We start from the raw sequence: 25,721 nt of genomic DNA, 5'->3' as shown, positions 1-25,721 counted from the left end.
TTTAGGGATTAATAAGGATAGAAATGAAAACTGATATTTATAAGATAGTGAAATATATTTACGGTATTACCAGAGAAATCATTTCACTGACGTTAAGTTGTGGAAGTTTGTATAGGTAATACTATAATTTGGTCCATCTTTGTAGAAACTTTTTAAATACCTGATGCTGGATGGTTAGTTATTTTTATCTGGTTTCTTTTTAAAAAGAAAAAAATGATTTCTGGTAGCTTCTAATAATTTACATAAGTTTTGAGATCATTGGTTTACCTAAAGGAATCTTCTTGGGGTGAAGAAACAAATTCTTATTTTCTTTTTCTTTTTTTTAATAGAATTCTTATTCACTACTCAGAGCTTATCGTTGTGGATTCTTATTTAAATAACTGATGAATTCACTTGCTAAAAGTAAATTTGTATTCTTAATTTACTAGTTAGGTTACTAATGGTGCCTTTCGTTTAGAGAAGAATTGTCCCTTAGGTGTTTGATTTGTGACTTTAGTCAAATTACTTAATCTCTTTAATGATCTCTCTGTCAAGTGACCTAAATAAAGCAATAAGGAAATAATCTATAAATTTGCTCCCTGACTCCATTTTTCTTGTGCCCTTAACACATTCCTGATATAAGGATTACTGTTTTAGTATGACAACCATTCTGTAGAAGTGATTCTCCTCTTTCCTACTTTTGGTCTTCAGAGGGCCAGCTTCCTGCGCATGCACCCTCTGATGTAACACAGGGCCCTGTGTTTGGTTAATGATCTGCTATTACCAACTCAAAATTCTCAATAATTTTTAACAAGCAGCCCTGCATTTTCCTCTTGCACGGGACCAGAAATTATGTAGCCAGTACTGGTCCTCAGAAACCAGTTGTCATAATAGATCATAATATACACTGAAAAGTAATTGTCTGTAAACCAAGTCTGTGACCATATAAATTTCCTCAACTATAAAGGAAATCTTTGTACACAAATTTTATTTGAATGTATTTTAAGTGGGGAAAAATATAGCTGGGATTTACCTATACAGGAAACCCTTTAAATGTTAGCTCTCATAATAGTGGGTTTTTAAGATGTGCTATTTTAGCAGAATTTTGTCATTTCAAAACACAAAAGTATTTGCTTAAAACACAAAAACATTCTATTAGATGAAAAATAAATAAATTCAAAGCAGGGTTTAACTCATTGTGCCATTACAGGTTATCAAGTTATACCCAACCACCAGCAAAACTACCAAGGACTAGTTGGAGTTCAGCAACCCCAGAGTCAGAGCCTAGTTGGTGGCCAACCCAACAGCATTGGAAATCAGATCCAAGGAGTAGTCATCCCATATCCTTCAGTGCCATCATACCAGGTATGTTGTCACTATTGCCATCTTTGGGTGGAGGAGATTTTCAATAAATAAAATGTATAGCCATAGTTCATCTCCTCCCTTTTTTAATATAGGGGAAATGCTTTTATGATATACAACTTTATAGTCTGAAGAGTTTTATTAGTTATAGCAGCTTTGTTTTACCCTCATTGTATTGCTTTTATTCATTCACTTCTTTAATTTTTATAAAAAATTATATGTGAACTACAATTACCGATGTTAACCACATTGGTAGTGGCAAGTAAACTGTGTTTGGCATTGTCTGTGATTCTAAAGATACAAATATATAATAAGCAAGTATCTTATTCTATTCTTCAGCTTCTTAGAAAGTCTCTTATGAGGAAAGAGTAGAATGAGAGGGAAAATAATGATAGAGGTAGGTACCTAAAAGAATGAGGTAGAGTACAGACTATAAATCAGTGTTTACAGAATAGAGAAGAACATTAAGTTTTCATGTTGAAACTGATCTTTTTCCCCACCTCAGTCCCAAACTTAAGTGTAGAAGTTCTCTGGAAAGATAAAAACCTTTAACTAGCACTTAAAAGAAAATTGTGGGCATAAATTGGTTTAGAAGAAATCCTGGGGATGGGGAACGATACGAGTAAAGGTGCTAGCATATTCCATGTAATCCCAGAAATTTTAAAATGAAATTAAATGTAAACTAGGAAATTGTCAAGGACTAGTGAACACTAAGAGTATGTCTAGAGGGAAAAAAAAAAGTCTGTCTTCTTGGCAATAGAAAGCAAATAAGGAAAAAAGAAAAGATTAATCATAAAACTAGATTTTGCATCTTTCTTTTCTCTACCATCCTCATGCTTCGTATTCCTTATCCCCTGTGCTTGAGCCCAGGCACATGACACTGCCCATTCCCTTCTTCTCCACAGCTAGACATTAGAGAGGATCAGTACCAGGCCAGGTACTAGGTCCTGTTAAGGACCTTGGTTGTGCTCCCTAACCCAGTACATTGAGCATCTGTTAGATGTCCAGGCACTGTGGAAATAAGATGTGCCCCTTACCTCTAGGGGCTCACAGTCTAGTACTAAAAATAATACAGTTTTTAAATTACAGACTTGTTAGTGTAGTTTTGTTTTGTTTTAAAGCTAGATACTGGTAATGTGTCAGAGCTAAGGCAGTTAATTACAGTATAGCATGCTTTTTTATAAGTTATAAATCATTTCTCAGGGTATTTTATATAACCCTCATACTGGGTAAAAGACTCTGAGAAGGATGGCCCTGTAGAGCAATTAGAGCCTGCTTTATAATCCCTACTACCTCTGGTAGAGAGCCTGAGTCGGGGAAAAAATGCTATCTAAAAAATAAATCAGAAAAATCATCTGTCCTCAGTACACTATTTGGTGGCCATATGTCTCAAATACTGTTCCCTCTCTTTTGCTACTTCAATTTTTCTTTACCACTAGTTGTAGATTTGTTCTATAGCTTAAATCATCTAGATTGAACTGTGTTGTTTCCCCTGGATCTGCTGTGAGTATATATTAACTTAGATACAATCGGAAATAATAATCTTAGAATGCTACACTCCCTCAGTAGGCAAAAAGACTGACATATATTATGTTATAGAGTTGGATAAATCAAACCAGTAACTTCCTCTTTGTAATAATTGAGCCAAATTGAAAGTAATTAAGGGATTACTGTGTCTTTTGAAAAGACTAGTTTGCATTTCAGAAACATGACTTACTAGAAGTTAATCACCTTCTAAATCATGGAAGCCAGGTATAGAGGATAATGAAATGGTTGAAGAGCTGCAGCTCTGGAGCCAGAGGGCATAGTTTCAGATCTTAATTTCCCTGCTTACTGGCTATACAACCTTGGTCAAGTTACTTAACCTCAATTTCCCAATCTATAAAACAGGGGTGATAAAAGTACCTTCTTAAGGTTATTAGGAAGACTTAATATTATAACACACATAAAGTTATTACAACAGAACCTAATTTATGGTGGTAAATAAATACTTAGTAATGTTAATTTACATTATCATCACTATTACTACTGTTATTACTACTACTCTTGCTAACGTCATCATCATCATAACCGTCAGAAGCTTTTATTTTGGCCTTATTTACCAAAATCGGTATAAGCCACCTGTAATGTTGTGGCACATTTATAAATTAAGAACCCATTACAACAGAACAACAACATCAGTAGAGTCCATTGTGTCTGTGGTTTCTATTTTAGAAATCAGAGACCTGAAAAATCCAATATGTTCATTTGGGTTCTATGTAGATAATATAGAAAACAGAACTGAAAGATCCACTGTTCATCAGAGGTCTACTGTGCTAGATCCTGCAAGTAGAGATTACAGTGGAGATAATGCCTCCCATGAGATGGAGGTAGCATCTCATTTTTTCACATAAGGAGCTGTTGAACCTCACAATAGTTAAGTCATTGCCTAATGTCATGTTGAAAGCTAAAGGAAGCCAATACCACATCTAGATTTAATCTTAAGCTCCAAAAATCAGTCTTTCTGATCCAGTGTATCTCACTGGTGTCCTACCTGAGTTTTATTTAGCTCTGTCTGAAGTGTACTGTATTGGTTACTCTTTCCACGTCAAACAATCATCCTTATTTGGAAACCGTTTCTTTTTTAAAACAACTTTTACTTAAGGATGTAAGTCACATTTTATTTTTATAATCTAATGCCTCTGGCCTGTTGTTCAATTGATAAACGCTAGCCAAAAACAAAAGCTGGCTGTAAAGAACAGAAATAAAGTGGTAGTACTGTGGCTAACTTATCATGACTATTGGCAGTTTAGCTTATTCCTAAGTGTTGATACTGGAAAAGTTTATGGAGGCTGGAGACATTATCATTTGCAAGGTTTTGAAGAACGTTTTTCCCTTTAAATTGTCTTTCAAATTTTAGGTTTCACTGCCTCAGAGTTCTCAAGGAATTGTCCATCAGACTTATCAACAGCCTGTTATGTTCCCTAATCAGTCTAATCAAGGATCTAGTGTCATTCCACCCGGCCAACAAAATAATTTAAGGTGAGTACGATTAAGAAACCTAATCCTATAGCTGCTCATTGTTTATCAGGATTATGGTCTGTTGCTAAATTTAAAATTGACTAAGGAGCATGACCTGAAATCATTATCTAATATAGAATAGAAAAAGTAAGATACAGTCTCCTTTTCTCATAGTTTTTCTAACAAAATCAGAATAAGCCAGACATTTCATATGTAGCCTAAAGAAGAGTCACACCTTCTCTCGTGTGCCTTAAAGTAGGCGATTCTCCTCTTAGCCAGATGGTATAGTAGTTGGTCATAAACCCTGGATTTGGAGCATTTAATATTTAAGATTTTTGTAGAAGGTGGGGGAGAATGTATTTCTTTTATATAACGTCAGCAACAGAATATCTTGCTGAAATTTTTCAGGCTCTAGGGACCTCATTTTTCATCAGTAAGAGGAAGGAGGCATATAGGAGAAGAAATTATAGTGGCTCTGTATAAAAGCACGTCATGAAGCTACTTCTTTAGCTACTTCAACTTGGAAGAGCAGCAGCTCTCTGATAAGCCGAATGTGATACAGAGTCATCTTCCTTTGACTTGGGTAACTTTAGTCCATTATTCAGAAAGTATTACAGAGGCACCTGGGTGGCTCAGTGGGTTAAGCTTCTGCCTTTGGCTCAGGTCCTGATCCCAGAGTCCTGGGATCAAGCCCTGCATCAAGAAGTCTGCTTCTCCCTCTCACTCTCCCTCTATGCGTGCTCTCTCTCTCTCTCTCAAATAAATAAAATCTTTTTTAAAAAAGGAAAGAAAGAAAAGAAAGTATTACAGTCTTTCATTTATTTCATGACATCCCTGTAAGGTTGCCAGAGGGACTGCAGTGCTCTTTTTAAGAAGGAGGACCTATGTTAATTGCTGATAAGAGGTTGGCACCGGTTATGGTTACAGGGGATGGTAATTAGGGGTGAGAAAGGGATTGACAGATTTGCTTCATTGAATCTACTTGGGGGAATGGAAACTTGGCTCTCGTTTTATTTGTTATCAAACAGACAACGCACGCACACACGCACATACAGGACTCTCATACTTCCTTGCCCTTTCCAGCTCTGTGGCTGTCAGAGATTGAAGAGGCCCAGGCTTTTCAGACAGTGAGTTGGTTGTGAATCATAAGCAACTTTGGAGTTTTATATTCTAATGAGCAAGGTTAGTTCCTGGGCCTGCTTCTGCAAGAAAATAAAAATTTGGTGAGCTAGGCTTGGCTGGAGGAATATCTTAGAAGCCCAGCAATTAAAAGAGAAGTGAGATTCCCCTCCAACTTGAACCTTGAGGAAAAGTTTTGGGAATTACTCACAGGTTAGGGCTATGACCTAAGTGAGTCAAAGAAATTTGAAATACGCTAACTGTAACTTGACAGTAGAACTTGTTACTGTGTCACAAACTAGCATTGATCTCTTCCAACTATGGATTACCAATGTGAGAAATGGAATGGGTTGCACGTAAAGCAAGAATGTGTATCCTGTCAGACTTGTGTTCTGGTACCTTTTATGCTAGTTATTAGGTAGAAATACAAGTCATACAGAATTAATTAAGAATACCTTTGGGTGAAAAACATTTGTAAATGATGTTATTTTTCAAGATGTAATAGCATTCTTTTTTTTTTTTTTTTTTAAAGATTTTATTTATTTATTTGACAGAGATAGAGACAGCCAGCGAGAGAGGGAACACAAGCAGGGGGAGTGAGAGAGGAAGAAGCAGGCTCATAGCGGAGGAGCCTGATGTGGGGCTCGATCCCACAACGGCGGGATCACGCCCTGAGCCGAAGGCAGACGCTTAACCACTGTGCCACCCAGGCGCCCCTGTAATAGCATTCTTTACAGAAAATTTTGTTTCTGATTCTGGGCAATATTTATTAATAAGCAAATTGCCATAATATTTCAGATTTCTAACTTAAAGATCAACTGTTGGCATTTATTAACCAGATAATTACTATCCAAGGGCCAATACTATAGAAACCATTCCTTCATAAATCTAGATTTACTAGCTTGTATAAATTATATTTTATCTTATATATTCCACTGTGTTTACACGCAGAGCAGAGGTTTGTCTGAATATTCCAGCATCTAGAGCAGGGCCCAGCCCAGGATAGAAGCTCGGTAAATGCATACTGAATGAATACACTTCCTTAATGGTAAAGGCCATCTTACACATATGTATTGGTACATATATATTATTCATTCTTGTTTATGTAGAATTATTGGCATTAATATTATCATTTTGTTTCTGTAACCTCTATATGCTTTTTAAATTTTTCATTAATATTTTTTACTACAAAATAAATTATGCTTGTTGACACAAGTTAAACAATCAATACAAAGATATGTAAAAATAAAGCTAATCATCATGTCCCACTCTGCCCTCACCTCCAAGTAACCAGTGTTCACATGCTAGTATGTGCATTCTGTCACATTAGCCTCCTGACCAAACAAACATACACACATATAAAATACACATATATTGAAAGTAGGTGGGAGATTCTAATGAATTGGACATTATTTTGCTTTTTTCTTTAATAGTGTATTGTGAATATCAAATTAGTAAAATTCAGTCTAAGACATTCTCGTTTTATGTGTTTTTTTCCTCATTTCTTCACAAACATAATTTTACATATCCTAGTTTATATCCTTCCTTGCTTTCCTCCTTATACCTAATCATATGCTAACATAGATAATGGGTATGGAGACACAATTAAGATTGATTAATACAGACACAAAATAGAATTTATAAATAATTCTAATACGAAATGTCTACAGCTAGGTTTTTTTTTTTTTAAGATTTTATTTATTTATTTGACAGAGAGAGAGACAGCCAGTGAGAGAGGGAACACAAGCAGGGGGAGTGGGGGAAGAAGAAGCAGGCTGCTAGCGGAGGAGCCTGATGTGGGGCTCAATCCCAGAACGCTGGGATCACGCCCTGAGCCGAAGGCAGACGCGTAACGACTGAGCCACCCAGGCGCCCTGCTAGGTTTTTTTTTTAATACATAACCGTATCATGTTTGAAATATAATGAGAGAATTTAATCTTTCAAATTTAGTATTACAAATGATACAGTAAGTTTCTTTCCTATAGCTTCATTTGTTTATTTTACAACACTATACTTGTAACCTCTGCTGTTTTCTCAGGAGTTCACATGTATGTGTTATTCCTTGAGGCTCGTCACCATGGAATCTAACTGGTTTGATATCAGGTTATGAGGTGATCTAACTTAGCTACTTTTTTAGATAACTGAATCTTGCTCCTTTAGTCATTAATTGATGGCAGGGCATGATATGGTTAGAAAGAAGATAAGCTTCTGAATCAAACAAAACCTGACTTCAAGCCTTTGTGACTTTAGGCATGTTACTTAGTCTTTTTGCACTTTCGTTTTCTCATTCGTAAAATAAGAACACCTCATAGGATTGGTGTGGGGAAACCCATGTGTAGGACTTTGTGTATGAAAATTATTCTAAAATATATACTTGCCTGTGTTCTTAAGTAGAAGACACTAAAAATAGTTAACCTTTTTATTGCTGATTCAGAGCCGTAATCCTGAGCATTGGTAATTACACTGTGCCCCCACAGAATTTTGAAGCATGTTGGAGATATCTTCATTTACTTTCTAAACTTAGGGTCTTTCTTTGTCAGTTATTGTCAGTGTAAGTGCATTTATTTAAATCTGCAATGGAGTTAACCAGAACTAAGTTTTTAAAAAGAAAGGCTGTGAGTCAGATGCTGGAGGGCTCTACTTTGAAAAAAGGTTGTGATATCTTTGGGGAATTTGTGACTTCTGTTTTAATAGTTCCATGCCTTTACTGCTTACCTGGTTCTGACCTCTCTTCCCCATTATTGTGGTGGCTACACACTTCCCCGAAAAGCAGTAAGAAAGGGGGAGGAAACCATAGAATATCATTAGTCTGTCCTTGAAGCAGGAAATATTTTTTAGTGTTACTCCCATGTAGACTAAATATAGTAAAATGTTCATTTGTTTTCTGAATTATTTGTGTTTTCTGTGTGAACAGAATTTACATATTTGTTCTTTTCTGGTATGCCTAACCAAGACTTCTTAAGAGACACTCCCATTTTCTAGATTTAAAAAAATTTATCTCTATTTACTTCACTGAATTTGAAACCTGTATTTTTGCCAAAACATTAAGCCAAGGAATGAAAATATATATTACGTTATCTCTTCAGAGTAACTTACATAAAGAGAAATATTATCATCATTGCAGATTTGTATTTGCAAATTTGCGTATTCCCTATTATTTATTTGTAATCCCAAAATAGATATTTGTAGGCTTTTTCAGTCATTTGCGGATATGCACAGAACAGTGAAAAATTTGAGTCTCCCAATGAACACATTCTCAGCTGAAGTCAAACAAGTTGACACTCTTCAGTTCTCATACTGTAAATATTCTTTTCAGAGTATTTAGTGCCACAATTTTGGCATTTTTATGCTATTATTTTGTGATTTTGCTGCTTAAAATGGCCCCCAAGCATAGTACTGAAGTTAGCATTTTGCTAACCAAATGGTATATAACCATATTATCATTTAAGGCCTACCTACCTGGTCAGCATTTCTTCACCTTCAGTTTCATTCCACCTAAAATGGTGTTTTATTACAGAAAGCTTATAAATGCACATAAAACCTTTCTTCCAAAATTTTTTTCTTGTCTAAACATTTTACTTTTCTAGAAACTTATCCTCAGAGTGTCCTCTGAAAAGGTTAAGATGTATGTTTGTTTTTATTTTAGATGTAGAGTATGAAACATGAAGAAGGTTAACCATAGGGGCGCCTGGGTGGCTCAGTCGTTAAGAGTCTGCCTTCGGCTGAGGGTGTGATCCCAGAGTCCTGGGATCGAGCCCCACATCAGGCTCCTCTGCTGGGAGCTTGCTTCTTCCTCTCCCACTCCCCCTGCTTGTGTTCCCTCTCTTATTGGCTGTCTCTCTGTCAAATAAATAAAATCTTTATAAAATAAAATAAAATAAAATAAAATAAAATAAAATGGTTAGTGGTTAATTTAAAAGAAAAGAAAAAGGTTAACCGTAGAATTTAACCTGAAGGTCTAAACTCTTCGACCCTGATTTCTAGCACCCTAACTTCTAATGTATCTACCAGTGATTCCTAATCTTATCAGCATGTTAGAATCACATATCGGCCTCCTTAAAAGTACTGGTCATAACTCCTAGTTCTCCACATTCTCCTTTCACTAGCATGGGCCTGATCTTAAGCCTGAACATAATTGTTTTTGAAGCCCTCATGATAATTCTTCAGGCAACAAGACTTAAGACCCAGCCCTTCTCATCTTTATCCATAGACTTGAGCTGTGTGTAGCCATAACCCAGTAGTATTTTACACATTTGCAAGAAAGTTATGTCTGTCACTGTTTATTTGCAAACTTTCATCCAGGGCCCAATGTTTGAAGATAAAACTGTGTAAATTACCCCATACCAATAAGTATACTCAGCGTTAGATGGAAAGTATATGTTAAACTCTGAGCTTGTAACGTTCTTTATGCTTTTACTGAATGGACTGTAATGAGCTTCATTCCATTACCACATTATAAGAAGAGATAAGATTTCTGTAAGAATAAGTGCGGCTTTGCCTTGAAAAATGCCTTCCTTAGCTTGGGTTGCTTAGCAATCTTTTTTTTTTTTTTTTTTTTGCAGAGATGCAGAAAAATAGAAAAATAGAATTTGAATTATTATTTTTACTTTCAGCACAGCCTTTCAGTTATCACTGAGGCGACTTTGTGTTTAGATTAGATTGTGTTGTTATGTATACTGTGAAGATTTGGCATGTCTTGTCACTTTCAGCAAGCCATATAGTGGTCAGAGAAACTAGTTTTACATCTAATCGTGGGATTTGTCTCAGTTTTTGGTATGGAGAGAAAATTAATTCCATTCCTACAGTGTCTTCAAAAGTGACAAGCTAGTTGAATAAATCTTCAAAATGCCCTCATTTTTGGTGGGGCTTTTTTCCCCCTCCTGTTTTACCTTTCATTTCTCATTTTTATCTTGAAACTCAAAAGGAGAATATATACCTTTGTTTTTGATCTGTCATCTCAAAGGGCTAGCATACACAGAAACTTGAAGAGACTGTAACCTCTATTTTTCAGAACTTGCTAAAAAATGCTTCACAGTATCTTTATGAAATGATGAAAAAGAAAACCTACTTTTAAGTCTTTTTCCTTTTTCCTCCTCACAGTATGTTTTTCCCCATTTTTATATTCTATTTCTGTGGTATCCCCTTTGTCCTACTTCTGGAACCTGTCGTGAATTCATTTTATTTCTCCTACACTTCTGGTTTTGCATTTTAATTTTTTCATTTGCCTCAGCCATCCTTTGAAATAATTGTCATAACAAAGTGTCAATCTGAGCGATATCTTTCAGGGGAGTTTTGCTTTTGTTGTTATTAACAAGGAAGTTAACACCTAGCCTAGAGAAGTAAAATGTAGTAAGAAAATGACTTTTGGAGCTAAAGCATTGCCTTTCCATAACATTAATTTTCTCTTCAGTGGATATAAAAATCTTCTTAACTATTTTTGTAGGCATGAATTTATCAGCAAATTCATTAGTAAATTAAGTTTTACTGACAAAAATTATGTTAAATAGGAAGGAAAAAGGGTGCTGTAGCTATTTCACTTTTTGTGAATTCACCAAAATGACTGATGGTAGTAATATTTTAGATTAAAATAATAGTATTTAATAGGTACTTTAAAAATTGGGAGGAATGGTGACCTTTCATGGAAAAATCTCTTCGTTTTATGCATAAGTAAACTGACCATACTTGCGGCTCTCCCTCATTCTCTCTCAGTTGGTATCTGTCAACAAAAGAAAATGTTCTCCTACATCTGTATTTTGTCTTTAAAACAGTCTTTTCTCTATTTTTCATTATATATGATATCACTGTAGAAAATTTGAAAATATAAAAAATTACAGGGGCGCCTGGGTGGCACAGCGGTTAAGCGTCTGCCTTCGGCTCAGGGCGTGATCCTGCCGTTATGGGATCGAGCCCCACATCAGGCTCCTCCGCTATGAGCCTGCTTCTTCCTCTCCCACTCCCCCTGCTTGTGTTCCCTCTCTCGCTGGCTGTCTCTATCTCTGTCGAATAAATAAATAAAATCTTTAAAAAAAAAAAAAAGAAAGAAAGAAAATATAAAAAATTACAAAGTGTAAAAAAGCATGAAAAAGGAAATCACCTACAGTCTCACTACCCCAAAAAAATTACTGTTAAATTTTGGTGCAAGTGCACCTGGGTGGCTCAGTCAGTTGAGAGTCTGCCTTTGGCTTGGGTCATGATCTAGGGGTCCTAGGATCGAGCCCCGCATCAGGTTCCCTGCTCGGTGGGGAGTCTGCTTCTGGCTTTCCTGCCCCCCACCATGTGCACTCTCTCTCTCACACTCTCTCAAATAAGTAAAATATTAAATACAAAATTTTGGTGTACTTCTCGAGTCATTTCTCAGGGCACACATAATATGTAAACTTTGTTAGGAATTAAATGTTTTAAACATTGTATTTTCTGTATTTTTAATTGTATTATTCATCAGCTCTGGTTTAAAAATTAAACCATATAAAAATACATTGAGTAAAATTTTTAAATTCTGCTTTAACCATTGCCCTTTGTGCAAAGCAATTACTATTCACCAAAATAATCACTGTTTAGACTTTGGTATGTACCTTTCTAACACTTTTACTACTTTTAAGTATATATGTGTAATAGTTGTGGTTTGGAAAGAGAGAATCACCGTTTTTGTTTTTGAGGTAGAGAGATTAGGAATGTTTTTGTTTGTTACTGTGACTTTTTTTGCATATGTGGAATTATTTATATAAATATTTTATTCTGCAGCTCGCTTTTTTCATTAAATTTTACTTTTGAACATCTTTCCACAGAGTATCTGAATTTTTCCTTTTAGGTTAGAATGGAGAGAAACCAGCTTGTAAGAGGTCAGGCCAAGGAATTTGTGTTTTAGACTTGTAATAATAGCAAAAACCTGGTTTCTGAAGTATGACATTGATGTGATAAAGTGTTTTTGTTTTGTTTTGTTTTTAATTAGTTCAGTTGCAATGATTGAGATATATTTGAATTGAGCAGAGACCACAAGCATCAAGTAGCAGAATCCCTGCTTGTGGTGGTGGCAGTGGGAAGGGGATACATTTAGGTGGCCCTTTGAAAGAAGATACAAATATTTGGTGATATTGTAAGTAAGGATTAAAGAAAAAATTCTAATATCTTGATGGAAAATGTTTCACTAGCAGCAAAAGAATGCTAGGGTTGGAGATTAGTGTAATTATTATTTGGATATCGCTTACTTAAAAATACCTACTAGATCTAGGGTCAACAGACTTTTCTGTAACAGGCCAAAAAGGAAATACTTCAGGTTTTAAAGGCAAGAATATAAAATTGTAGATATTCTTTTAGGTATTTATATAATAAAAGAGAAAATTAATTTCCAGGGGGCGCCTGGGTGGCTCAGTAATTTGAGCCTCCAATGGTTGATTACCGCTCAAGTGGTGATCTCAAGGTCCTGAGATCGAGCCCCACATCAGGCTCCCAACTTAGCAGGGAATATACTTGTCTCCTTCCCCCTGTTTGTGTGTTCATGTGCACGCACACGCTCGCTCATGCTCTCTCTCAAATACATCTTTTAAATAAATAATTAAATTTCCAAAGAAATTTTATTGACAAAATTCAAAATATAGCAATAATCGAGCACAGTTGTTTTTTGTTTTGTTTTGTTTTTTTTAAATACAGGCCTACTAATGAGAAGAATAGAATTACTTTAGGTAGGAAAATGACATTTCATTTAATTGGGATTCAGTGAGTGTTCTCTGTCATCAAATTGATTGCAAATGTTTATCAGTAAAAACCATTCTTGGCGTGTGGGCTGTTCAGAAGCAGACATTGGCCCGGTGACCATAATTTGCCAGTACCTATACTAGATGATTAATAGCCAGCAAAAAAGACCAACAGGAAATGGTCTGAAATGAAGGCTGATCACACAGGAAATGAGGGGAAGAGAAGCCAACATGCAAGGAGATTTCAAAAATTAACCATCAGGTGTTGCTGGGGAGCATGAAAACCATTAAGAGAGAAAAGACATTGGATGTAACAAGAAGAGGACATTTACAACCTTCCAGACAGTATGTAGTAGATTAGAGAACTCTGAAAAGGAAATGACAAGTTTAAACAGTTCACGAAGTCTGGTATATAAAGGTCCAGAGTATTTGTTCAAAAATAGATACTACTTTTTTGAAAGATAGCAAGGAAAGAACTTATATAAAGGGAAAATTCAAATTAAAAATTATACTTTTAAACATTAGGGGAAAAGTAAATCTCTTAATCTTCCCTGCCTTCTTTTTGATTTTCACTACTTTCTTCACCATGTTCATTTTAAGCTTTTCCAAATTGTTTCTAAATATCCACAGTGACATTCTGCATAGCCCAGGATTTTGAATGGTTTTCCATTTTATTTGGTATTTCTCCAGGCCATAGGTAACCTAGATAATGTGCAGTCCCCTGAGATAGGCCAAGTTTAGGAGGCAGAAGAGGTTTGTCTTGGAGTGCCCCTCCGGCATATCCCATGTATTTTATTTTGTGAATAATTCCTGTGGTTTGGGAGCATGCTGACTTTGTGTTTTACGTAACTGGTGTTAGGAACAACATGAGGCAAGTTGATGAAAGGATCTTAAAAATCTGCATCCTCTCGTCTTCCATTTCTAGCCAAGATGAGGTGTTAGGGACTGGATTTATCCTCCTACCTTAACTTAAAAACCAGAAAAATATACAAAACAAGTTTTCTTTAGACAACGAAGGACAGTAAACTCTGAGAGAAGAAAATAAAATGAGTCTCATCAGTGCCCCAGCTTGCTGCCTAGAAAGACTTTTCCAGCCACCACTCAGGGAGGGGTCAAGCAGAGCCTCTCTCTAAATTAAGCAGATGAGGTTAGGAGTGCAAGGGAGCCAAAGTGGCTGGAGTTTACAGGGCAGAGTGCTGAAGAGAAGAGACTACCAAGAAAAAACTGTGGAGATCTACAGAGGGACCTTTTTGAGTCTAGTTTAGATTTCTGCCTGGTGCTTGTATGTGCAAAAAACATACAGAGCCAGGAACAGGCAGGACAATCCCTGGAACTCAAACAAGGACAGGAATAGTTTATATTCCTGGCAGCCAGAATGTCAAAACTTCATAATATATGAGGCTTCAAGTAGAGGACCTAAAAGGACATTATCTCAGTTGTGGGGGAACATTAGCCCTAGATGCTCTGGTCGTGCCTAAAGAAAATAAGGACTCAAAAGGATTAATTTGTTTCTAGATAACTATGACCCAGAACAAATCTCAAAAATATTGTTCAAAAATACAAGAATATCCAACACTTAACAAGATTAAATTTACAATGCCTACCATCCAATCAGAAATACCAAGTATGAAAAGAAATAGGAAACTAAGGCCAATAATGAGGAAAAACCGCTAATTGAAACTGATAATAAACCATGTAAATATAAAATTCAGAAAGAGAGAAAAAAGACAGTAGAAAAAATTAGTAGAACATCACTGCTTTTCAAGGGGCCTAATACATGTGTAATTGGCATCCTCAAAAGAGAGGAAAGGAGAGAACAGAAAAATATTTGAGTGAGTAATGGATGAAGTTTTTTTTAATTTGATGAAAATTATAAACCCACAGTTTCAAAAAAAATTCAACAATCTCCAAGCAAAAGAAACCTGAAGGAAAAAACTTCTAAAAAAGTGGTAAAGAGAAAATCATAAAAGCAGCCAGAGAAAAAAAGACATTACATACTTACAGAGGTACAAAGGTAAGAATGGCAGCACCCTTCTTGCTAGAAACAATACAAGCTGGAAGACAGTGCCACAACATCTTTATTTGAATTAGTGAAAGAAAAAATCTAGAATTTTGTGCCAGTAAATATATTTTTCAGAAACAAAGGTGAAATGAAGACTATTTCAAATGTACAAAAACGGAATTAATCACCAGCTGACCTGCATTCCAAGAAATGTTAAAGGAAGTCTTTCAGATAGAAAGAAAACTATATCTGATGGAAACTGGCCCTGTACAAAAGAATAAAAATTAAAAGTCAAGCAGTATACTGGCTCAAAAAATCAAAAATCTTAGAAAGGACTTGGAGAATATATCAGGAATTCTCATACCTCAGTCAAAACAAAAACACACCTTGGGAAACAGTTGAAAAAGTTAAACTTATACCTGCTATGTGACCCAACTATTCCACTTCTAGGTATTTAACCAAGACAAATGAAAACTGGAACCAACTCAAATGTCCAGCAACAACTAAATGGATAAACAATTTGTGTCCTATTCATCAATGGCATATTACTTAGCAAATAAAAGAATGAACTATTGATATATACAACATGGATGAATCTCATAATTATCCTGAGTGAAGAAAAGCGAGACAAAGGTATATACCATATGATACCATTTATATAAAACTCTAGAAAATGCAACCTAATCTCTTTGGTGACAGAAAGCAGGTCAGTGTTTGGCCAGGGTATGGTTAAGGGGGAGTTGATGGGGAAGAAAGGAGGGAGGTACTACAATGGGGTATAAAGCAACTTTTGGGGTTAGTGATGGTTTCATGGTATATACATAATGTCCGAACTCATCAAATAATACACATTGCGCACCGTTTATTTTCTGTCAGTTATACCTCCATAAAGCTGTAAAAAGATGATCTTGGTCTCCTTTTCTAAAAGTGTAAGCAAAGACTAGTTTTATTAAAAAACCGACAGTCAGATGAGTGTCCAACTCTTTAATTTCAGCTCAGGTCGTCATCTCAGGATTGTGAAATTGAGCCCCACATTGGGCTGTGAAGTCAGCAGGCAGTCTGCTGGAGATTTTCTTTCTCCCTCTCCCTCTACCCCTCCCATTCCCTTCCCACCCCATTCACACACTTTCTCTCTCAAATAAATGTTAAAAAATATAAAATATAAAAATAAAACAAAATGAAGAGAAAAGCTGCAAAACTAAGAAATCTTTAAAATCTAGTATTTTTAAGGAAACATGAATACCATAGAGCATGTAACAGAGGCATAAAAGTGGACTCACAATAACTGATTTTAAAACCTGTTACAGAATCATTTTGAAGATGAATTTTTTTTTAAGATATTTATTTATTTGAGAGAGAGCATGTGCGGGGAGAGGGGCAGAGGGAGAGGGAGAAGCAAACTCCCCACTGAGCAGGGAGCCCGATGCCACTCACAAAATTAAAATTGCTGCAAGACAAATTACAGCAGTGCTGTTATTAATAAGAAAATCTAACAAAAAAGATGTAGAAGAAATATGTGGAGGATAGAGAGTGTAATCAGTGATATTGTCAATATTGTATGGTGACAGGTATCTACACTTATGAATATAACATACAGAAAAGGTGAATCACTGTTGTATATCTGAAACTAATGTAGCAGTCAACTATACTTCAATTTGAAAGTTTTTTTAAGTCTAAAAGAAACACAGAATAATTTTTAAAATTTTTTAATGATTTATTTATTTTGAGAGAGAGAGAAAGCGCATGAGTGAGAGGGACAGAGAGAGAGGAAGAGAGAATCTCAAGCTGACTCCAGGCTAAGCGTGGAGCCTGACACAGGCTCTGTCCCAGGACCTTTAGATCATGCCTTAAGCCAAAACCAAGAGCCAGCTGCTCAACTAACTGCACCACCCAGGCTCACCCTGGCTTTTGAATAGTTTAAACTATCAATTTCCTATTTTCCTGCTAGGCTGATTAAGTTTGGTTTAAATTTATAGGGGCACACCTGGCCGGCTCAGTCGCTAGAGTGCACAACTCTTAATCTCAGAGTTGTGAGTTTAAGCCCCACATTGGGCATGAAGCCTACTTTAAAAAAAAATATATATATATATATGTATATATGTATATATATATACATATATATGTATATATGTATATATACGTATATACATGTATATATGTATATGTATGTATATATACATATATATGAAATTTGCTCCATTGGCACACATGGTAAGTCAGACATTGGAACCAAAGAGTTTTAAAGTGTTCTATGTTAACTGCTTTAGTCTTTTTTTTTTTTTTAAGATTTTATTTATTTGTCAGAGGGTTAGAGAGAGCACAAGCAGAGGGAGCAGTAAGCAGAGGGAGCAGCAGGCAGAGGGAGAAGCAGGCTCCCCGCTGAGCAAGGAGCCCAATGCAGGACTTGATCCCAGAACCCTGGGATCATGATCTGAGCTGAAGGCAGATGCTTAACTTACTGAGCCACCCCAGGCGTCCTGCTTTAGTCTTTTTAATTCAGAAGAATTAAATGTGTGATACCAAGACCACTACAGTCCCCAAGTGGATTATGTTGATTAATTACAGCTTCTTCAGGGAACTCGGCTGTACATATTAAGTAATGTTATGAGTCCAGAAAGCTTTCTTAACTGTCAATGGCAATCAGACATCAGATAGTTTAAAAAGGTAGAAAACCAAATGACTTCCTAGCACACCTTGCCACTGTTGGTAAATTTTCAAAGATATCATCCTTAGTAGCTACTTAAAGCTGTAGCAAATATGAGACTTGCTTTTCAAATGAATTAATTACTGCTTGAGAAGCATATACTCAGTCTTTGTCTCCCATCAAAAAAATAATTTGAAATAACAGACATATTTGCAAAACTATAAAGAAGATGGCAATAACATTTTTGTTTAGAATTTCCCATGCTGTTTTCTTAAGTTATCAACCTTTTTGTGGACAACTTCATGTGATAGAACTTATACCTATTATTTCATTTTTTATGATACTGTAATAGAATTCCTTTAATTTTATTTCGATCATTGGAAATGTATAGAAATACAATTTATTTTTGTATATGTTATATTTTGTATGTATTTATATTTTGAATTGATCTTCCATCATACAACCTTGTTGAACTGATTTACTAGTTATAATACTTCTTTAGTGGATTAATAGGATTTTCCATATATAAGATCATGTCATCTGTGAAGTTAATAGTTTTGCTTCTTCCTTTTCGATCTGGATGCGTTTTATTTTCTTGCCTAATTTCTCTGTCTAGAATCTCAGTACAATGTTCAGTACAGTAACGAGAGCAAACATCCTTGTTTATGATTTTAGCAGGAGAGCACCCATTCTTTCACCTTAAGTATGATGTTAGCTGTGGATTTTTTATAGATAGTCTAAGTCAAGTTGAGAAAATTCTCTTTTATTCCTAGTTTGTTGAATATTTTTATTATGGAAGATTATTAGATTTTGTCAAATATATTTTCTGCACCTATTGAGATGATCATGTGATTTTTGTTTTTTATTCTGTTGATATGATATATTACATTAATAGATTTTCAGATACTAGATGGCCCTGGCATTCCGGGGGTAAATCCTACTCAGTCTTGGTATGTAATTATTTTCATGTGTTGCTGGGTTCACATGCTAGTATAGTATATTAAGGATTTTTGCATCTATATTCACAAGAAATATTAGTCTGTTGTTTTCTTGTGATACTTTTGTCTGATTTTAGTATTGGAGTAATACTAGCCTCATAGAAGGACTTGAGTAATGTTCTCTTCTATTTTTTGGAAGATTTTATGAGGAAGTGTTAATTCTTTAAATGTTTGATAGAATTCACTGTTGAAGCCTTCTGTGCTGGAGCTGTTGTGTTTGTAAGTTGTTTTTTGATTACTACTTCAGTCTCTTGATTTGTTTTAGGTCTATTCATATTACATCTCCTTGAGTCCATTTTGGTAGTTACATATTTCTAGGAAGTTAATCTAATCTGTTGGTGTATAGTTTTTCATAGTGTTCTTTTATTATGCTTTTTATGTCTATAGAGTCAGTAGTAATCTCCTCTCTTTGTTTCTGATTCTGATAATTTGAGTTTTCTCTTTTTTTTCTTGGTCAGCCTAACAAAAAGTATGTCAGTTTTGTTGATCTTTTTAATGAACCATATTTGGGATTTGATTTTTTTCCTGTTTTTCTTTTCTATATTTTATTTCTGTTGCAATCTTTATTATTTACTTTCTTCCACTTGCTTTAGGTATGGTTTGCTCTTCCCTCTTCCGCTCATGTCTTGATGGAAATGTAGGTTATTGCTTTGAGATCATTCTTCTTTCTTCAGATAGACATTTACAGCTATACGTTTCCCTCTAAGCACTGCTTTAGTTCCCTCCTTTAGTATGCTGTATCTTCATTGTCATTCATCTCAAAGTATTTTCTAATTTTCCTTTTGATTTCTTCTTTGACCCATTGGTTATTTGGGGTTGTGTTGTTTAATTTTCACTTATCTGTGTCCCCGATTTTTTCCTATTGATTTCTAATCTCATTCTGTTGTGGTTGGAGAACATACTTTGTATTGTTTCTGTCCTTTTAAATTTATTGAGGTTTGTTTCATTATCTAGCAGATGGCCTGTCCTGCAGAGTGTTCCATGTGTACTCTAAAATTGTTGCGTATTCTCTTGTCATTGGATGGAGGGTTCTCTAGATGTCTTCTAGGTCTGTTGGTTTACAGTGTTGTCCAAGTCTTCTATTTCTTTATTAATCTTCTTTTTTTTTTTTAAAGATTTTATTGATTTATTCAACAGAGATAGAGACAGCCAGCGAGAGAGGGAACACAAGCAGGGGGAGTGGGAGAGGAAGAAGCAGGCTCATAGCGGAGGAGCCTGATGTGGGGCTCGATCCCATAGCACCGGGATCACGCCCTGAGCTGAAGGCAGACGCTTAACCGCTGTGCCACCCAGGCGCCCCCTAATGTAACATTTTCTATAATGATTTTTTTTTACTTTTCTTTGAGTATTTTTTAGTGATTTTTCTAGAATTTACCATATATATCTTAACATATTCAAATCAACTTCTTATTTATACTAGCTTAATTGTAGCATCACAGAGAAAAAAGTACCCATTATAATTATCACCTTACCATCTATAGGCATTTCCTTATCCCACTATAACTTTGCTCCCACAAATTTCCTTTGTACTATTATTGCCAAATATATTACATATATATTTCTATATGCTGTGGGCCCAACATTACATTATATATGTATTCTTTTATATAGTTTATTTTTAAATCAATCAGAAGAAAGGAAGTAAAATATGCATTTCTACTGTCTTGTACAATTACATAATTTCCTTTACCGGTTGTATCCATCCTCATAGGCTGCCATAACAAAATACCATAGACTACTTGCCTTAAAAACAGAAACGTATATTCTCACTGTTCTGGAGACTAGAAGTCCAAGATTGATTAAAGTACCAGCAGGGTTGGTGTCTGGCAAGGGCTCTATCCCTGGGCTGTCAGCAGCTACCTTCTTGCTGTGTGCTCACATAGCTTTTTCTCAGTATGTGCAAGCAGAGACAGTGAAAAGAAACTCTCTAATGTTTCTTCTTTAAAGAGTACTAACCCTGTTGGACTTGGGCCCCACCCACATGACCTCATCTAACTCTACTTACTTCTCAAAGGCCTCACCTCCCAATACCATCACCTTGGAGTTAGGGCTTCAACATATGAATGTGGGGAGGGGCAAACATTCAGTCCATGATACTGGTACTCTTTATCATGTTATGTATATTCTAAGTAGTACTTACTGTAGGGTATATCTGGCAGCAACAAATTCTCTTGGTTTTTATTTACTTGGGAAAGTTTTTATTTTGCCTTCATTTTTGAAAGAATAGCTTTGCTGGATATAGGAATCTTGTTTGACAGTTTTTTCTCTTTGACCACTCTGAATGTGTTATCCTACTGCCTTCTGGCCACTGAAAAATCAGCTATTAATCTTAATGGGGTTCCATTATAAGTAACCAGTCATTTTTTTTCTTGCTATTTATCTTTGATTTTCTACATTTTTATTATGATCTTTCTTTGGATCTTTTGCATTTATCCTGTTTAGAGTTTATTGAGGTTCCTGATGAGTAAGTCATTGTTTTTCAATAAATTTGGGATGTTTCCAGCCATTATTTCTTGGATTTTTTTTTTTCCTCTTTCTCTCCTCTCTCATAATCCCATTATACACATGTTGGTGTACTTAATGATGTCCCACATTTCTTTGAGGCTCTTTTTTCTCTCTGTTCTTTCTTCTCTTGTTTCTTCAGCTTGCATGATCTATCTCTCTGTCTGCAAGTTCACTTATTCTTTCTCCTGCCAATTCGCATCTCCTTTTGAGCCCTTCTAGTGAATTTTTTATTTTAGCTGTTTTTCAGTGCCATAATTTCCATTTGGTTCTTTTTTATAATTTCTGTATCTTTATTAATATTCTCTGTTTATTAATATGATATTGTCACCGTTTTTTTCTTCCTTAATCATGGTTTACTTTGGTTCTGTGATCTTGTTTCTAATGATTACTTTATGGTCTTTTTCTGATGAATGTGAAAAATCTGTTCTTTTTCACAGAAATTGTCCCCTGCTTTTATCTAATGTATAAGTCATACTTTGCTCTTTCTTTGCATGCCCTGTATTTTTTTTTCCCTGTATTCTTTTTCTCAATTAGACATGTTAAATGACATATTGTAGCAACTTTGGGTGCTTGATGTTGTTTACTTTTTTTTTTTTTTTTTTTAATCTAAAGTAGGCTCCGTGCCCAGCAAAGAGCCCAGTGCAGGGCTTGAGCTTACAATTCTAAAATCAAGACCTGAGCTGAGATCAAGAGTCAGACATTTAATCAACTGAGCCACCTAGGCACACCCCTGTTGTTTACTTGTTTAGTGACTTATTGGATCATTTTAGTGAAGTCTCTTTAAACTTCCTCCCACCCCCAAAGTTCAGCCTCTGATGTTCCTCAAGGAGGGAAAGCTTTGGGTAATTCACACAGTCATTCTGGGATGACAGTGGTTTTAGTAGGACTCTCTTCCTCTCTCCCTTAAAACACCCAACTATTAACCTCTACTAACTGCCAGCTGGTTGCTTTATTGTTTTTAACAATGTCCTGGTGCATAAATTGCTCTACAAAGTAATCCTATCAAAATCTGGCTCCTTTGAAGGTAAAGTTTCTGGGGTCAATGTTTGGTTTTTATTCTGACCTCAAGAGGACTCCTTCCAGCTGTTTTTTCACCTGATGCCCTCCTGCAAACTAGCAGGCCTACAGTTTAGCCTGAATCTCCCAGTTGTCTTTACCACACCTCTGCCGTTCTTGACTGCACATGTAGGCTTTTGAACTTCTTCCCTTTCTGTTGCAATTGAAGATCATTCTCGTGGAAGGAAATTAGGTGCTATCTGTTTTATGGTGTTTGTTCCTCAGAAAAATCTCTGAGTGAGAGCTCTAGATCTGGAGATGTGGACAATCGTAAGCTTCTCTGAGAATCACACCCTAATTCCCCTTTGAGTGGAATATTTGGTGGAGAGTGAGGGGACCACAACTAGGGTCCTCAGCTTACCTCTCCTGGCCTGGAATCACCACTTAAGGAGCTGGGGCAAGAGTGATCATGCCAGGGCCCGGTACTTGCTCAGCATGTCACACCCACAGTAGACCCTCAGTTCCACAAATGGAGGTTGGGGGAATAGGAGTTTCCACCTCTCAACCTCACTCACACTGGACTTAGCTTCAGCACAGGTATTTGAGGGCAGGATGAGAAAGCTGACATAACACTCCTCCTTGGAAGAAAGCTGCAAGGAGAAGGAACTCTGTGTTCTTGGCTGCAGCTATCAGGAGTAGTCTATCCCTCATTAAACTGGGGGGACAAGGGGAAGCAGTCTTGGTTCAAATGCCAGACTAACCTTTCTTGCCAAATTTTTATAGATGTTCTTAAGATGTTTCTTATTTACTGGTCATCCTGAGAACCATTTCCAGAGGCGTTAAGTGGTTGCTTTTTTATAGTTTCATCAGTTCCACTAGGGAGCAGTTTAACAGAAATGCTGTCATGCCAGGAGTCAGTTTCTAATAGGTGAAATATTGATTTTAAAAAAATATGAAATTATACTATTCTGACATTCCATCTTTTGAAATTATGTTCTTTAGCTTATCCCGTAGGTGTATAAGCATCATCCTCAGTGTCAATGGCAATATTATGGCGTCACTCCAAGAGCAGATTTAATAAGCTAAATTAATGCCAGAAAGAGCAGCTTAAGATCATCTATAATAAAGCTAAAATTATTGTTTGGCAGATGTTCTGTACCAGTTCACTGAGTTACTAAAGTGATATATCCAACAGGTCCAGTAAGACAGCTGCTTCGTTATAGCAAACTCATCCTAGTGGTTTGGTCAGAATATGGTTCTTCTCAAAATCAGTCATTCTCCCAAAAGCACCAGAAATATATTTATGGTTGATTATATTTGATAATCACTTCCCTTACAGTGCTCAAGCCAAAGGCATCTTTTATGTTGAAATATCGTAGTGGATTTTTGGCTCTCGTACCAGTAATTGAAAAATTCATAGTTCATTTATAAGCAATATGTTAGCCCTTACTGCAGGTAATTTTGCAGCCTACCTGTTTATTTAATGGGAAATAGTGCTGTCGTAAGGCCAGTTTTCCACCCCAGTCCCTCAGTTTCCTATAGAATATGATCTGTGTCTCATATCAAAAAACTGGATTCTTCTATAATTAACTACATGCTTTAAATTCATCATAGAATATAGTTATGATATGTCTGTAGTCCACCACCTACCAGAGGCTTAAATGCTTCCTTCTTTTATCATCCTGGCAGAGTTTTAGCCTCTGGGTTCACCATTTTGTCTTAGCAGCAAAGAAACACAATGCTAGATTCAGTGCTCAATGAAAGCAACAATTTTATCTCAGGTGGCTTTATTCATCTTTGTTTTATTTGTCTTTTAAATATTTTTTTCTCTATTAGTCTATTGAGTTTTTAGAAATAGAAATAGAATAGGTAAGCTGTAGGGGCGCCTGGATGGCACAGTCATTAAGCGTCTGCCTTCGGCTCAGGGCGTGATCCTGGCATTCCAGGATTGAGCTCCATATCAGGCTCCTCCACTAGGAGCCTGCTTCTTCCTCTCCCACTCCTCCTGCTTGAGTTCCCTCTCTCACTGGCTGTCTTTTTCTCTGTCAAATAAATAAATAAATAAATAAAATCTTTTAAAAAATAAAAAAAGAATAGGTAAGCTGTAAATGAGTATTTGTATAAATATGAACATTTAACCAGAAAGCTAAGGAAAACTGGCCATTCGCATTTAAGGGAAAGCCTAAAATATCATAAAGTACAAATTTTATTTGATATTTATTTTTATTAATTGAGCATATAGTTTGGTCAAATTCTAATTAGTTGAGAGTTTTATTTATATTGTCCTAAATAGGTGTCGTCATCACAAAAATATATAAGCTAGAAATCACCTTGACTTGCAAAAAGGTTATAAGGCAGAAAACTAGTATTTTCTTCTAGACATAGCAAGCTCAGCTGAGCAGCTGATCCTCAAATGAATTGAAGGTTTACATTGCAGAGGATCAGTGTAACTGTCTCCAGATGGCCTTGCTCTGACATCTGAGGCATTCTGAAGGAGATTCAGATCATTCACTGAAATTAAATCCCTAAAACAACATTTAAAAGTCAAACATTCCAGGCAGCTTTCATTGGATATTTTTAGTGTTTATTTTTTATACTTACAAAATGTACACATGCCTTTTTGGAAAATACCAAATGGTATAAATTGTCAAGAATCAGCTGTATTCCCACAACCCCAAGTTGACTGTTGTCACATTCATATTTTCTTTTTTTTCTTTTCGTATAGTTTGAAAAGAACATATAGGTCAGGCACCTGGGTGGCTCAGTCCATTGAGTGTCCGACAATTGATTTTGGCTCAGGTCATGATCTTGGGGTCATGGGATCAAGCCCCACGTTGGCTCTGCACTCAGCACAGTCTATTTGTCCTTCTCCCTCTTCCTCTGTGCCTCCCCCTGCTCACACCCTCTCTCTCTCTTTCTCAAATAAATAAATAAATCTTTTAAAAAAAAAACCAAACCGTACAGGTCGTATTCATCTTTTTCACTTTATTGAACCATTTAGTGAGTAACCTGAATTTCTTTCTTGGCATAGAGTCCTTAGGGGGGAGTTAATAGGTTTAAAAAAATGTCTGTTTTTAAGGTCCTTAGTGCATTTTGACAAAATCTTCTTTTGATTTACAATCCTTGTAGGTACTGACTTATTTTTGTCGTTTTCATGTTTCATAAATAGAGACATATCTCATTTTTTTAATGTTTTTTTATTACATTATGTTAGTCACCGTACAGTACATCCCTGGTTTCTGATGCAAGGTTCGATGATTCATTAGTTGCGTACAACACCCAATGCACCATGCAATACGTGCCCCCCTCACCACCCATCACCAGTCCATCCCATTCCCCCACCCCCCTCCCCTCTGAAGCCCTCAGTTTGTTTCTCAGAGTCCATAGTCTTCCATGCTTCACTCCCCCTTCTGATTACCCCCCCC

At 36.0% G+C, this 25,721-nt stretch overlaps 1 protein-coding gene across 2 annotated transcripts in view; it reads left to right on the top strand.

Moving 5' to 3' along the window:
• The window catches only part of R3HDM1 (R3H domain containing 1), a 195,610-nt gene that overhangs the window by 142,697 nt on the left and 27,192 nt on the right, over positions 1–25,721 (top strand). For both annotated transcript variants that reach the window (XM_040645475.1, XM_040645483.1), the window contains 2 exons: positions 1,190–1,344; positions 4,241–4,362. In XM_040645475.1, the coding sequence (XP_040501409.1) occupies positions 1,190–1,344; positions 4,241–4,362 (277 nt within the window). The remainder of the gene's footprint in view (positions 1–1,189; positions 1,345–4,240; positions 4,363–25,721) is intronic.

The sequence above is a fragment of the Ursus maritimus genome, unplaced genomic scaffold, assembly GCF_017311325.1.
Source record: "Ursus maritimus isolate PB19 unplaced genomic scaffold, ASM1731132v1 scaffold_1, whole genome shotgun sequence".
NCBI lineage: Eukaryota > Metazoa > Chordata > Mammalia > Carnivora > Ursidae > Ursus > Ursus maritimus.
Note: the sequence above shows the minus strand (reverse complement) of the source record. Positions and strands in the feature narration are given on the sequence as shown.